Here is a 14,518-nt window from a genome sequence, read left to right as displayed (position 1 = left end):
GCTTCGCGGGCTGCTGGCCAGGGGCGGGCGGCGGGGCCAGGGCCGGCGGCGGGCGGCGGGCGGCGGGCGGCGGGCGGCGGGCGGCGGGCGGCGGGCGGCGGGCGGCGGGCGGCGGGCGGCGGGCGGCGGCGGCCGCCAGGGGTCGCCAGAGGCCTCGGCTCGTGCGCTCGGGCTCCTCCGCCCGCGGTCGCCGCGCCCGAGCCAGCGGAGAGCGAGCGCAGCCAGAGCGCTGCGGGCTCACAAAGCGGCCGGACGCGCGGCGGCGGGCGGAGGAGCCCGGGGATCAGCCGGGCAGCAGCGGGGAGCCAGCCGGGCAGCAGCCGGCGGGCAGCCTCCTCCGCGACCGCGCCGCGCGAGCGCCAGGAACTCGGACGCGGGGACCCGGCCGGCCCCCACGGTACGTGCCCCGCGGAAGCCGGCGCCCCAACTTGGCGTAGTTGGGACCTCCCGCGGCCCCCGGGAGGCTGGCAGGGCCGGAGCCCCGGGGGTGTCTCCGCGCGCCCCCCTCGCCGAGGCGGCAGGGCCGGAGAAGGGGGCCCCCTCGGGTCCTCCTCCCCGCACCCCGCTCGCCCGGAGCCTCGGCTGCGGCCCGGAGCCCTGCCCTCCTGCTCCGCGCCCGGAGCTCCAGGCGCCTCTCTGGGAGTGCGGCTTGCCCATCCAGGGCCCCCGGTTTCTTGGGGGGGTGCTGGGAGCCCTGGTCTCAGAGTGGCGGTCTGCGGGGCGCCCCGAGAATCGGCGACAGGGGTCCTCTGTAGTTTGGTGGCAGCCCCTGATCTGTGACGCAGCCTCTTCGTGGGTAACTAAGCCCCCTCCCATCGTGAGAGGGGTCCCGGGGCCTCGGCATCCGCGGCAGGCGCCCCAGGGGTGCGGGGTGAGATCCCCGGCCCCCACGGCCGCGCGGGAGGCGGAGGCGCCGAGACCCCGGGGCACCGCGGGGAGGGGACCCCCGGCCCTGCCCTCCCGCCTCACCCCCCCCACGCCCCCTGCCCACAGATGCCCGCGATCGCGGTGCTGGCGGCGGCGGCCGCGGCGTGGTGCTTCCTGCAGGTGGAGAGCCGGCACCTGGACGCGCCGGCGGGGGGCGCGGGCCCCAACAACGGCAATTTCCTAGACAATGACCAGTGGCTGAGCACCGTCTCCCAGTACGACCGGGACAAGTACTGGAACCGCTTTCGAGACGTGAGTACCGCTGCGGCCGGGCCCGGCGGGGGGCGGGGGGGGGGCGGGGGCGGGGGCGCGGACCTCCCCCTCCCGCCGCAGCTTGTTGCTGCCTCGCGCCAGGCAGGAACTTTGAAGACAACTTGGAAGCGTGGCGCTCTCCGCCGTGACCCGGGTCCGGGGTGTTCTGGCAGCGCCGGGGTGCCGGGGTGGGGCCGCCGGGACGCTCGCCTGGCGGGGACCCCAAGGTTACCTTCCCCCTTCCCGGGGCCGCCGAGGTTGGGCCGCGTCTAGGCTGCGCCGAGAACCCGCGCTGCGGACCCTAGGTGTGGTGTGGGGCCAAGTCCCGCCGACTGTCAGAGAGACGCGGGCCGGCCGCGGGCCGCTGCAGCCTGCACGGCGTGGATGGGGGCTGCTGGCCTGGACCTGGCGCTTGGGAGAGGGAGCAGCCACTCAGGGACTTGGCCCCTGTGCTGATGAGCGCCTGGGCGGCCGGGCCCGCTCCCCGGGGCACGTCCGCTGCCTGTGCCTGCCCCAAGGCTGGGCGCTGCTCCCCAGGTTGGTCCCGGAGGAGGCAGGGCGAGGAGCACCTGGCGCCGCGTTTCCAGCAGATGGCAACCCCTCGGGTGCTCCGGGAGCTGCTGACAGCTCTTTCAAAGGCCCTCCCGGGTGGGGGTGGGGGTGGCGGGGCCCTGCGCGTGGGCGGGGGGGGGGGGCACTGGGAGAGAAACTGGTCTGATGCTTAGAGTTAGGAATTCCTGCCCTTGGATCCCTGTACCTGTCATAGGGCTCTTTAGGTGAGAGGCGTGTGGGAGGCACCCAGCCTTTCCTGGATTGGTCTTAGCCCCCATTTCGGGTCTCTCCAAACCCTTGTGGGGGGAGTTTGAGGAGGCCCAGTGAACCCAGTTATTTTCTTGTACTTTGTAAAGAGCACCTCTCCAGGTCCCATCCTGGGCGGCAGGCATGCCTGCAGCCTCAAGTGAGGGCTTATCCCTCTTCTCTCTCTCCCTCTTCCTCCTCTCTCAAGTTGAGTGTGGGCGGCTTCTCCTAGAAAGGTGCTTTCAAACACTTTCAATGAACTTTCAGTTATTTTGAGCTTTACTTAGGCAGCAGACTTCCTCTTTGAGTCCCCCAGCCATGAGATCCCTGGCACACCTCCACACCCCCTCTCTCCCTGACCTGCTCCGTTAACCGGCTTGCATCCTCTTTCTGTTCAGTTTGGAGGAATCCTGTGATGACCTTATTTGCCTGAGGCTGAGAGAGATGACAAACTGCCCCAAAGGTGCCCCCAAAGAAGCATCCATTCATGGACTCAGTAGGGTAGAAATCATTTTGCTTTTTAAAATTTATTACATTTCTGATGGAATGGAGGGACAAAGAAGATGCTTAACCCTGCTAGAAGGTTTGAGCCAGGTAGAGAGAAGGGACACCTTTGTGGATGCCTGGGTTAGAGTGGCAGCTAGGTCGGAGTGAAGTAGTCATGCTGGTTGGCCTCCGGGGCGTGGAAAGGTTTCCTGTGCTTTTGTATCTGCTCGAGGGTTTCTAGTCTTGGTATATCACAAGCAAGACATTATTCTTATTTTTTATTAAGCTTTAAATTTTTTAAAGTTGAGCTTTTCTCTTTCATCTTGCTTGCAAATGGTGACTTTTTTTTTTTTTTTTAAATCCTTGGGTCAGTGTTGTCCTGACACTAACCATGTTGGCCTCACTGATCATGAAGCTTACCTGGGGTGTTTGTTAAATTTTAGCACCCAGACTCCTCTTCTGGAGAGCCTGATTCCATATTTCTGGAGTGACTGCTGGAAAACTATATTTTAATTAAACGTTCTTGGTCATTCTTATTATGTTTAGGGAATACTGCCTTAAATGTTGTAAAAATATCTGAAGCTTAATAAAAAGAGAAATGCTTCTATATTCAGACACACTACTTTTTCGTTTCTGGAGAATTTTAGGTGTTAAATTAGTATTTTTACCAGCATATATGCTTTTAAAAATGATAATTTAGGGGCACCTGGGTGGCTCAGTGGTTGAGCATCTGCCTTTGGCTCCGGTCATGATCCTGGGATCCAGGCTTGAGTCCTGCATCAAGCTCCCTGCAGGGAACCTGCTTCTCCCTCTGCCTATGTCTCTGCCTCTCTCTCTGTGTCTCATGAATAAATAAAATCTTTTTAAAAAATGATAATTTAATCCAGCATACCATTAAAAACATCTAAAAATGTTAAAAATCTCAGTGTTTTATCATGAACCATTTTATATGCTTTATGGGGTCTTGTGATACCAGCCGCGGCCCAGACAGAAGGCTATTAACCTCTTCAAAGTTGTGAAACTCAAACTAAATGCTCTTTTACTCCAGCATCAGGCATCTTCGTTGGGTCATTTATTTGGAGTAACGGCAAAACCTCTGTCCCCTGGGACTAGGCAATAAAAGGTTGCTTGCTCTAAAAACCAGACGTTCAGTTGACAGTGGACACAGCTCCAGCTAATGGGGCAGTTGCTCAGTCAGCCTGATTGTTTGCACTGAGTCAAGTCTTGCTTAAGGTTGACAAAGTTTAGCTTCTCTGCTAGTGTTTTAGTTGTTTTGTTGAAGAGACACAAACTCTTTTTGTGTTTTTGTTGAAGAGACTCTTCAACTCTTTATCTTGGTGACCAGTGGCTGAGCACCGTCTCCCAGTACGACCGGGACAAGTACTGGAACCACTTGCTCAACTCTTTGTTGAAGAGTCTCATGGACACACTGAGACTGTGTCCTGAGATTACTGTTATGATGCTTGTCAATATTTGAAAGTCATTGTGGAGAAATCTTGCTGCCTTTCTCCTGGCTTGTTACTTTATTGCACTCAGGGAGGAGAGATTTTTTAATTTGTATTTTTTTTAAGATTTATTTATTTTAACAAGTAATAGAGAGAGTGGTAGGGTAGTCAGGGAGGAGAGGGAGAAGGGAGAGAGAGAGAATCCCAAGCAGAGTCTCGTTGAGCACAGAGCCTGAGGGGGGGCTTGATCTCCAACCCCAGGATCATGATCTGAGCTGAAACCAAGAGTTGATTGCTTAACCAACTGAGCCACTTAGGCACTTGGGGGAGAAAGATTTACAAGTGATTTTTGATCTTGTGAAACTAAAAACTAAAGGCTCCTTTTAGAAAGTTGATGATACCCTTTGGTTGTTGTTATTGGGATCACTTTGAAATGGAAATGATGGCTGGCTGTGTGCTCCATGCTCCCCTGCACTGAGTGAGCTGTGACATTGCCAGTGGTGACCTGAGAGCCACTACTTATCACTTTGAGGCAGTCCTATCGCTCTAGGTACACATATAATAACGATCTCCTTTACAGAAACAAAATTTTCAGAACTGCTCCATGGTTTGTTCCCTGGAGTGATGCATCCGTGAGAAACAGAACAACGTTGAGATGTTAGGAGATGTTTGCATCTAACTGTATTGGTGGTCTGTTAGTTTGGCCATCATCCTTTTACAAAGATGAGCATTTTTGGTCAGATGGAGATCAAGATTTTTGCACAAATACAGTACTGAGAAGGAGAAGATGAAGAAGGTAGATGTTTGTATTGAGTTGTACAATAATTTCTGGCTTTCTCTTGTCACACATTCAACTTCTCTGTGGTTTGAGATAGAAGGATCCTACAGTCATTCTCTGGATTTTTCCTCAGTGTGACTTTGCTTTCCATAGTCATTCCTCTAATGACATGTTCCTCTGTTCATTCTTACATTCATTTGCACATTCATTCCAACACCTTACTGTCTAGTGTGTGCGAGGCAGTGGGCTATAAGGGTGCACAAGATAAATAATCTCTCTTCTCTCAGTAATCTCTTGTCTACTGGAGGAAATCCTTTAACTTAGGCTTTCGTGCATTTCTTTTTTTTTAATAAGTTTTTTCTTATAATGTTCATACATTCTGGTTATAATTAAAAAATTAAAACATTGCAGAAATAGATAATACCTAAAATTAACCAAGCACATTGTTTAAGGCACTTTACATGTATTATCTCATTTAATGTTCATAACCATCTCAGGAGAGAAGTACTGTTATTATCAACTACATACTGGGAGGTTAAGGCTCTTGCCCCAGGTTACAGAGTTGGGCTGTGGAGGAGACCCAGGCAGTCTGATTCCAGATTCTTGCTGTGCACTGCAGTCAATCAAGAGTGGAGTGGATTTAGGGTATGAGGCTCCTTCGATATGACACTGTTAAGTCTTTCCTACTTGATGTCTGAGGGCAATCAGTGAAGAATCTTAGTTTGAGACAAAGTGGAATGAAAGCCAGGTAGATACAGCTTACTGTAGGGGTCACACCAGGGCTTATCTTCTGCTAATAATGAGCTTCTGATTTGATTAAAATAATATTGTTGCTTACACCAAACATGACATTTTCTTTCTTTTGCACACATGAAACTAGACTTGACATTTAGCTCTGGGATAATTACCTTGAGCAGGCCTGAAGAATCAGAAATGTTGCCTTGGCTGGCATTTATCTTACTCCAGAGTGACCTGAGTTTGTAATTCTAATGAGACCACAAGGACCAGCTTGCATTCTTTTTCCTTTTGGTGTTCACTCTGTGGGATTTGGTGGTCTCTGTAGCAGAACCAGGGTGCCAGTGAGCATCTCATCTGCTTATTTGATCTTAACATCTCAACTGTAATGAGTTTCAAGGGCAAATGGAGCTTATTGATGGAATAGTGGCTGGCTCAGTCGGTAGAGTTGGTGACAAGAGAGGTGGTATGGCTTAGTGGATCAGTCATTAATCTGTCACCACAGAAACTAGGCTTGTAATAAAGAGTAGCAGAAAATCATTTTGATTAAACAAGTTCAAGGAGACTTAAATGAGTTTGTGATCCTGACTCTCTCTAATGAACCCACTATCTTAAATCCCCTGTACTAAATGACCACTGATAGAAATAATTATTTCACAGGAATCATTGTAAAGAGACAGTTGGGGAGTCAGTAGGCCTGAGACAATTCTTGTGTTTTCTGTCCTTACCTCCAATTTATCCTTGCCAGAGAAACCCTAGTTCCTGCTGGCAAGGATAGTAGAGCTTCTTGCCCCAGGTGACCTTCCAAGGCTGAGTTCCCCTTCCTCTCCTGGTCCTCCACCAGTTCTGCCTTCGAGAATGTCTGTTGAGCTGGATTGCTGAGAGGATAAGTTCTGTCCTATATGATGATGATATTATTTTCAAAAGCAAGAAGAGGTTCCCAATGGATCATGGGGCCTGTACTACTCCCCTAGAGGAGTGGGACCTAATCATTGCTCAACTATTTTATCTTTCTTGGAGAAAGAAAGTAATATTAGTAATTAAATATAATAAATCATATCTGGTTTACCTAATATGTGTTTCAGACCAAGCACACCCAGTGTCTGAACTTGAACACCTTTCTTCTGTTGAGGTGATCATAAATGTTCCTCAGGAAATTCCTCAGGCCTAGGATCACAGTGGATCTCACCTCCCCAGAAGAGATAACTACAAACAAAATAATTTCCTGTGAGGGATTAAATAATTTGTCCAAGGTTACAAGTGTTTTCTTACCCTATTTCATCTAATAGAAGATGCCTTTACTTTTAAGATGCACCATTTTTGTGTACTTCTAAGAAAGAAGAGAGTGCCCAGAATGGAGAATTTAACAGACCCTTGGGTAAAGCTGGGACCCCAGAGGACCACCTGTTCACTGTAAAGGTAAACAAGAAATGAACCCACCATGCAGAAAAATGACCATAGTAAGGTGACTTGCATGTGTCTACCTTGGCCTTGGTGGATGGAGGGAAAAAATATGCCCCTGGCATTTGAGCAGGCTGACTCTTGCAGGTTTCTGGTCTGAATGCTTACTACCAGGTGACCTCCCAAAGCCTTAGTTAATTAAAGTTAAGATAATCAGATTGTTTGTCCTCTCTGAATCCCTGATGTTTCATTTGTTAAGTGGGGATAGTAACACACTTACTGGTGAGGACTCCGGAAATCCAGTTCAAACTGGCTGAAATGAGAAAGAAAATTTACTTACTTTGTAACTGAAGATTCTACTGGTGAGCTATAACGTTAGGTAAGGTTGGATCCAGACACTCAGGTTACATCATAGGACTTGGATGTGTATGCTCGTCACTCTTCTCCCCCTGCCTCCCCATCTTTGGGCTTTCTTTCCCCTATGTTGGTTTTGCTCTCAGGCTCATTAATTCCATGTGGTGGGCTCATGGCAAGCACAGATTTATATCATCATAAAGTTTTTATATCTCAGTAGTACCAACAAAATTCCCAGAATTGAGACTTGTCAGATTTACCCATTTTATATACCCATCCCCAGTAAATCACTCTGGACAATTGGGTAGAATATGCTGATTGTCCAGGCCTGGGACCTGGGGCTAAGGTGGTGGTGGGGGCGCCATTGAATCACATGGTGGAAGGGAGGGCTGAGGGGTGGCTCCTTAAGGGGACATGGATTTCCATGGTAACCAGCCTTACAGGGTTGGCATGAGGAGTAAACTGGCTAATGCCTGTGAAGCTCTTAGCAAATGTCTGATGTAATAAATGCTCAACAGGTAGAGGCTATTTTTTAAAATATTAACTATGATACTTTATATATTATTCCTCAATTTATAGTTGTATATATTTATATTTTAGCTTTTTAAATCATTGGATGCTTCCTGAAGTAAGTGCTCGAGTCTTATCATACTTGACACAGAGTAGGTGGTGTGTATTGACTTGAATTTTTTCCTAAGCACACCTCTTGATGTAACCCTGGGAAAGAAAGCCTATAGGAGAATTACAGACATGTGTGCTTTTACAGTTTTTGGTAGGTGGAAATTCTACATCATACGCATACTGCAAAACATTTTTGGTGTGTGTGGGGGTGTCTAATCTCTGTCTCTAAGCTGGAACCTTACAACCTTGTAACCCTTTTCAGGATACACTGTGGTATAGATCCTGGTGTTCCCAGGCCTTTACCATTAAACCCAGCACAGTGATGAATGAATGAATGAATGAATGAATGAATGAATGAATGAGTAAGACAGACATGGTTTTTACCCTCCTGGAGTTTACCATCTAGTATGGCAAACAGATAAACAATAACAAAATAATCATTTAGCTACAGTAGACAAAAGTGCTAGAAGGTAGAGGTACAGAAGCCTTGAGACTGTAAAGGTGAGGGGAAGGGGCTAAATGACTCTTGTGGTCAGGAAATGCCTTCCTGAGAAAGTCATCAGAGCTGATAGATACTGAATGATGGGAGTGAGCTAGGCGAGGAGAAGGAGGTGGTTATGTTCCAGCTAGCAAAGAGCAAGTCTAAAGGTCTTGAAGTGGAAAGGACCCTGAGGTGTGTCCATAACATGTTTGCCCTAAGATTTGGTTAAGCAGCAAGCTCTTTCCTAGTTCATTTAAAAAGCATACTTTGCTCATTTGCAGTTTAACACATATTTGGGGGGCAGGGAAATGAGTCACCTGTGACAAGTGAGGTACGCAGATGGGCCAGATATGTGGAAAGATGGCCTGTTCTTTTGTACCCCCTCCCCTGCTGGTATCAGCAGGTGTCTCTGTTGTGAAATATCATCCCTGGCTTTGTCTCTCCCTTCCAGAAAGTCCTTCCTCCTCCAGAGTCTGTGGCCCATGAGCTCCTTCCCTCTGTAGTCCAGTGTCCTGGGCTGTAGAGCTCCTGCAATTCCCACTGCTCTTTAGAAAGAAAGGTACCATAGAGTTTGTGGATGGAGTGATGACTGGTGAAGTATTTATTTCAAAAATGAGAGTAGTTTAAATGGTCTGCTTCTTGCTCTCCTCCCCATTCCCTTCCCCTGCCATCACTGCTGAGAACCACCTGGGTGCTAGGCTTAGAGACTAAAGATGAGAACCAAGATTACCACCCTCAAGGGGGAGAGATGGATATGCATGCACTTCCTTCAGTGCCATGTTGGAGTGATGAGTAGTGTGGGGCATTTCATAGCCCCTGCGTCTGGGTCCTCCCAGTGTCCCTATCACAGACATGAGGATAACAGTTTCTTTTTCAGAAGGAGGAAAGGTGGATTGAAAAATGAGTGATGTGAGTTACTGGAGATTGTTCTGGAAGGGTTCTGCTAAAGTCCACGGTAACTTGATTGCGCTGCTTTTCTTAGGGTGCTATGTAAGTATGTCCCTCAGGAGACTCTCTCCCTTGATCTTTTGAAATGAAATTTTTTAAAAGTTTGGCATACTGGGGAGAGGAGGAAGGAAGGACGTATTATACAACTATTTGTAATAATTTGCAAACTCTTCTTGTGTGATCTGCAACGTGTTGCACTAAGGAGGGCACCATCAATGTTCCCCTGCATAATTCTGTGCTGGGTGAGCAGGCATTTATGCAAAGTCCGTCAGTGCCCATGATTGGAGCAGGGAAGCAGAACTCAGCACAGGTGTTCCAAGCAGGCTACACACAGATAAAACAGAAAGCAAATATGCAGTGAGTATAAGCCTGCCAGGCCAAGGCAAAAAGAGAAAATGCCCAGAGTGAAGTGCTAGAGCAGTGGTTTTCATACTCATGGCTTCCACATCTTGAAACATCACTAGGGGGCTTGTTTAAACTGTAGATCTCAGAGTCCGGAGTCCAGAATCCTGAGGCTTCAGTAGGTCAAAGGTGACACCCAGGAAGCTGCATTTTAAATAAGCAGTCTTGAAAATCATGATGCAGGTAATTTTCAGACTGTATTTCCAGAAAAATCCTGGAGAATTATTATTCATCCTAAATAGCCAACACAATACGATCCAATGAATAGTAACATTTTAGACAAAATGAGCATTTTATGTAGTAGAAAATTATTATGGGTGCAGTGTCTTCCCCTTTGAGCGGTAGGGCTACCATTGATACCAGTAGAAAGAAAGATCTTGGGATGCGTGGGGGGCTCAGCGGTTGAGCATCTGCCTTTGGCTCAGGGCGTGATCCTGGAGACCCAGGATCAAGTCCCACGTCAGGTTCCCTGCGTGGAGCCTGCTCCTCCCTCTGCCTGTGTCTCTGCCTCTATGTCTTTCGTGAATAAATAAATACAATCTTTAAAAAAAATTAAGAAAGATCTTGATTTCCACTGTGTGTTTCTGCCTAGCCTTAGTGGCAGCCAGTATTTCAAAGTGCTCCTGAGGCAGAATAACATATGACTCTTGACTGGCTTCTAGGGACACTTGTGCACATGAGTGCAGTGAAATTGATGTGGAGCCTTCTATGTGATAAAGTCCTAGGGGGTCATCTCAACACATCTTCATGTCTCTGCAGGGGCCTGAACCCAGCCCACTCTGGGTGACCTTTGCATCTTCTCCAGCAGAATTGATATGTTCTCTGCACAAATGAACTGAAGGAAGTTGACTCTGACATTGGCTTTAGTTTACAGAGAAATGGGTGTTGAAGTGGTGCTAAGAGTGTGTAATAAGGAATTTTTAAGGATCATCGAGACATGGTGGCAGTCCTTGTTCTGAAGCCATTCCCTTTGCCCACTGAACGAAGTCTTAAACTTCGCTTTACCCCATGTTGCTGAATTTCTTCTAATTAATGGTACCTTAAGTTGATAAAACCATTGCCAAGAGGGAGATTATAGTTAATAGATAATAACTGAACATATTTGTGTGGCTGTTTGGAGTCTTTCCATAGCCCAGTTGTTAAGGGATGGTTGGGTAGTTTCCATGTCTTTTTATGCTCATTGGATATGCTAATTGCTTTGTGACTTTGGTGGGCTTGGTAGGCTGGGTGGTGTCCAGAACTTTCATTAGGCTAAGGCATTGTTTCCCATCTGAAACAGCTAGTCTTGCTTTGACTCTGGATCTGGTCTTCAACCTTTGACCAGACTAGTTGAATAAGTGAAGGAGAGCATAAAAGTGTTATCTATAGTAAAGATAATATACTGCCATTTTTGGTAGTGTGAGATAAATTTTGTGATTTTTCTTTATATGATAAGGTAGATGGTTTAAAAATTTCTTTCTACCTCAGAAAGACCTTTGCATATGTTTTTAAAAGTAACTCTGTTTTTGTTTCTTTCCATTTTCATCCTTGGCCTACATCTCACCTTTCTAGTAATCACATCCGGGTACACAGATTCAGTAGTTCCATTTGTTCACATATTCATACATTCCCACCACAGATACTTACTGGCCAGGCTGCTGTGTACCAGGCACAGTGCTGACCATTTAGAGTGTAGCAGGAAGCAAAACAGAGCTGATTCCTGTCCTCTGGAGTCTGTGGACTGCTTGTCTGAGATAAAGTGAAGAAGAAGCGGTGCTCATCAGTTGGGAACCTTTTGAGGGAAGAGCCCTGGTCTACAAAGGACCCAGAGCAGTCCTGACAAACTGGACGTCCAGAGACATTGTGACCTCAGTCATGTCTCTATGGGGAGGAAGCGTAAGCCTTCATCTCTTAATCTGTCTGGGAGTCAGGTCGCTTGAGATTACCTCAACTCTTACAAATATCTGCACATGGGGTGCTTCTGATGTTCTGCATAAGTTTAGGGACCCAGGTGCTACCAACAGAGAGGTGTTGGTCTGTGCAGTCGAGATGGAGCATTTAGATGAGACAGGGCCCGGTGTGTATGAATGCTGAAGCTTGGTATTTAGCTTCGTCTGTCCTTTAGATCAAGGTCTGGATTGGTAAGGAATATGTGTCATTGGAGTATAACATATATAGAGCAAAGGGTGCCAATCATAAATATATTGCCTCTTGGTGTACTTCCCTAAAGTGCACACACCTGTACAACCATCAACTGGATCAAGAGACAGAATCTTATTAGCATCTGAGAAGTGGCTTGCTGTCCCTGCCTGTCCCCATCCCAAGCAAGAACCCTCCTGACTTCTAAGACTGTAGATTAGTTTTGTCTGCTTTTATACTTTTATAACAGAATTGTAAGGATGTCTTTTTTTACCTGGCTTCTTTTGCTGAACATCAAATTTATGATAGATTGTTGTGTGTTGCTGTTCTTAGTTCTTTCTCATTGCTGTGTGAATATTCCACAATTTATTTACCAGTTCTATATTTTGTCTTTATTTTTTTTTAATTCTAATTCCAATATAGTTAACACAGAGTGTCATACTAGCTTTAGGTATACAATATAGTGATTCAACACCTGTATACATTTTACTTGGTACTCCTCAAGGTAAATGTACTCTTCATCCCCATCTCCCCCTCCCACATCCCCTCTAGTCACCATCTTTGTTCTCCTAATTAAGAGTCTGTTTTTGGCCAGCCTGGGGGCTCAGCAGTTTAGCGCCGCCTTCAGCCCAGTGTGTGATCCTGGAGACCTGGGATCGAGTCCCACGTCAGGCTCCCTGCATAGAGCCTGCTTCTCCCTCTGCCTGTGTCTCTGCCTCTCTCTCTGTGTCTCTCATGAATAAATAAATAAAATCTTAAAAAAAGAGTCTGTTTTTGTTTTGTCTCTTTCTTGCTTGTTTGTTTCTTAAATTCCATATATGAATGAAAATCATATTGCGTTTGTCTTTCTCTGGCTGATTTATGTCACTTAGCCTTATACCCTATTGATCCATCCTTGTTGCCGTTGGCAAGATATTTTTCTTTTTTATGCCTGAGTAATATTCCATTGACTTTATGTGCATGTGTGTGTGTATACACTGCATCCTCTTTATTCATTCATCTGCTAATGGACACTTGGTTTTCCTCCATAATTTGGCTATTGTCAATCCTGCAATAAATGTGGATGTGCATATATCTTTTTGAATTAGAGTTTTTGCATTCTTTGGGTAAATAGTAGTGGAATTACTGAATCATATGGTAATTCTATTTTTAATTTTTTGAGGGACATCATACTGTTTCCTACAGTGGCTGCCGGTGTGCATTGCCACTAATTGTGCATGAGGGTTCCTTTTGTCCCCGGATCATCACAACCATTTGTTTCTTGTGTTTCTGATTTTTGCACTTCTGTCCCGTGTGAGGTGATATCTCATTGTGGTTTTGATTTGCATTTCCCTGATGATGAGTGCTGTTGACCATCTTTTCATATGTCTGTTGACCATATATATGACTTCGTTGGAGAGGCGTCAGTTTGTGTCTGCTCATTTTTAAAAATTGGTTTATTTGTGTTGAGTTGTTAAAATTCTTTATATTAGATATTGTGTATTTGATATGTCATTTGCAAATATCTTCTCCATTCAGTTGTTTGACTTTTAGTTTTGTTTATTGTTTCTTTGCTGTGTAGAAGCTTTTTATTTTGATGAAATCCCAATAGTTTATTTTTGCTTTTATTTTCCTTGCCTCAGGAGACATATTTAGAAGAATGTTGCTATAGCCAATGTCAGAGAAATTACTGCCTATGTTCTTTTGTAGAATTTTTATGGTTTTAAGTCTCATATTTAGGTTCTTTTTTTTTTTTTTCATATTTAGGTTCTTAATCTATTTTGAGTTTATTTTGTGTATGGTGTAAGAAAGTGATCCAGTGTCATTCTTTTGCATGTAGCTGTCCAGTTTCCCCAGCACCATTTATCGAAGAGCCTTTTCCTCATTGCATATTCTTGCCTCCTTTGTTGAAGATTAATTGGCTATATAATCATGGGTTTATTTCTGGGCTCTTTATTTTGTTTTGTTGATCTCTGTATTTGTTTTTGTGCCAGTACTGTACTGTTTTGATGAGTATAGTTTTGTAGTATGTTTTGAAATCTAGGATTATACTTCTGGCTTTGTTTTTCAAGTTTGCTTTGGCTCTGTGGGGTCTTGTGGTCTTGTATAAATTTTAGATTGTTTTAGTTCTGTTCAAAATGCTATCAGTAGGGACAACTGGGTGGCTCAGCAGTTGAGCATCTGCCTTCCGCTTAGGGCGTGATCCTGGGGTCCTGGGATTGAGTCCCACATCAGGCTCCCTGCGTGGAGCCTGCTTCTCCCTCTGCCTGTGTCTCTGCCTCTCTTTCTGTGTCTCTCATGAATAAATAAATAAAATCTTAAAAAAAGAAAATGCTATCAGTATTTTGATAGGGATTGCATTAAATCTGTAGATTGCTTTTGGTAGTATGGACGTTTTAACAGCATTTGTTCTCCCAAAACAGGATCATGGAATATCTTTCTATTTGTTTGTGTCATCTTCAATTTCTTTCATCAGTGTCCTATAATTTTCAGAGTACAGGTCTTTTACCTCCATGGTTAAGTTTATTTTTAGATATTTTATTATTTTTGGTATAGTTGTAAATGGGATTGTTTTCTTAATTTCTCTTTCTGCTACTTTATTGTTAGTGTATAGAAATGCATTGAATTTCTGTATGTTGATTTTGTATCATCTGACCTTAAAGAATTCATTTATCATCTAGTAGCTTTTTGATGGAGCCTCTAGTAGCTTTTGGATGGAGTCTCTAAGTATCCTGTCCTCTGCAAATTGTGGAAGTTTTACTTTTCCCATACCAGTTTGGATGTATTTTATTT

At 45.9% G+C, this 14,518-nt stretch overlaps 1 protein-coding gene and 1 long non-coding RNA gene across 2 annotated transcripts in view; one reads left to right on the top strand and one right to left on the bottom strand.

Annotated features, from left to right (window-relative positions):
- The first annotated feature begins 244 nt into the window (after positions 1-244).
- SPOCK1 (SPARC (osteonectin), cwcv and kazal like domains proteoglycan 1) overlaps positions 245-14,518 on the top strand; it is a 499,775-nt gene continuing 485,501 nt past the window's right edge. The window contains exons 1-2 of the mRNA XM_035697008.2: positions 245-397; positions 994-1,179. Of these exons, the coding sequence (XP_035552901.1) occupies positions 994-1,179 (186 nt within the window). The 5' untranslated portion in view covers positions 245-397. The remainder of the gene's footprint in view (positions 398-993; positions 1,180-14,518) is intronic.
- LOC112649911 (uncharacterized) lies at positions 5,163-11,411 on the bottom strand. The gene is made up of 5 exons (XR_003129785.3): positions 11,255-11,411; positions 7,103-7,135; positions 6,491-6,627; positions 6,150-6,319; positions 5,163-5,743 (listed from the first exon to the last, which is right to left on the bottom strand). It is a non-coding gene; the product is annotated as an uncharacterized LOC112649911 (long non-coding RNA).

Source organism: Canis lupus, chromosome 11 (genome assembly GCF_003254725.2).
Source record: "Canis lupus dingo isolate Sandy chromosome 11, ASM325472v2, whole genome shotgun sequence".
In the NCBI taxonomy this organism is placed as follows: domain Eukaryota; kingdom Metazoa; phylum Chordata; class Mammalia; order Carnivora; family Canidae; genus Canis; species Canis lupus.
This window is presented reverse-complemented; position numbering and strand designations above follow the sequence as displayed.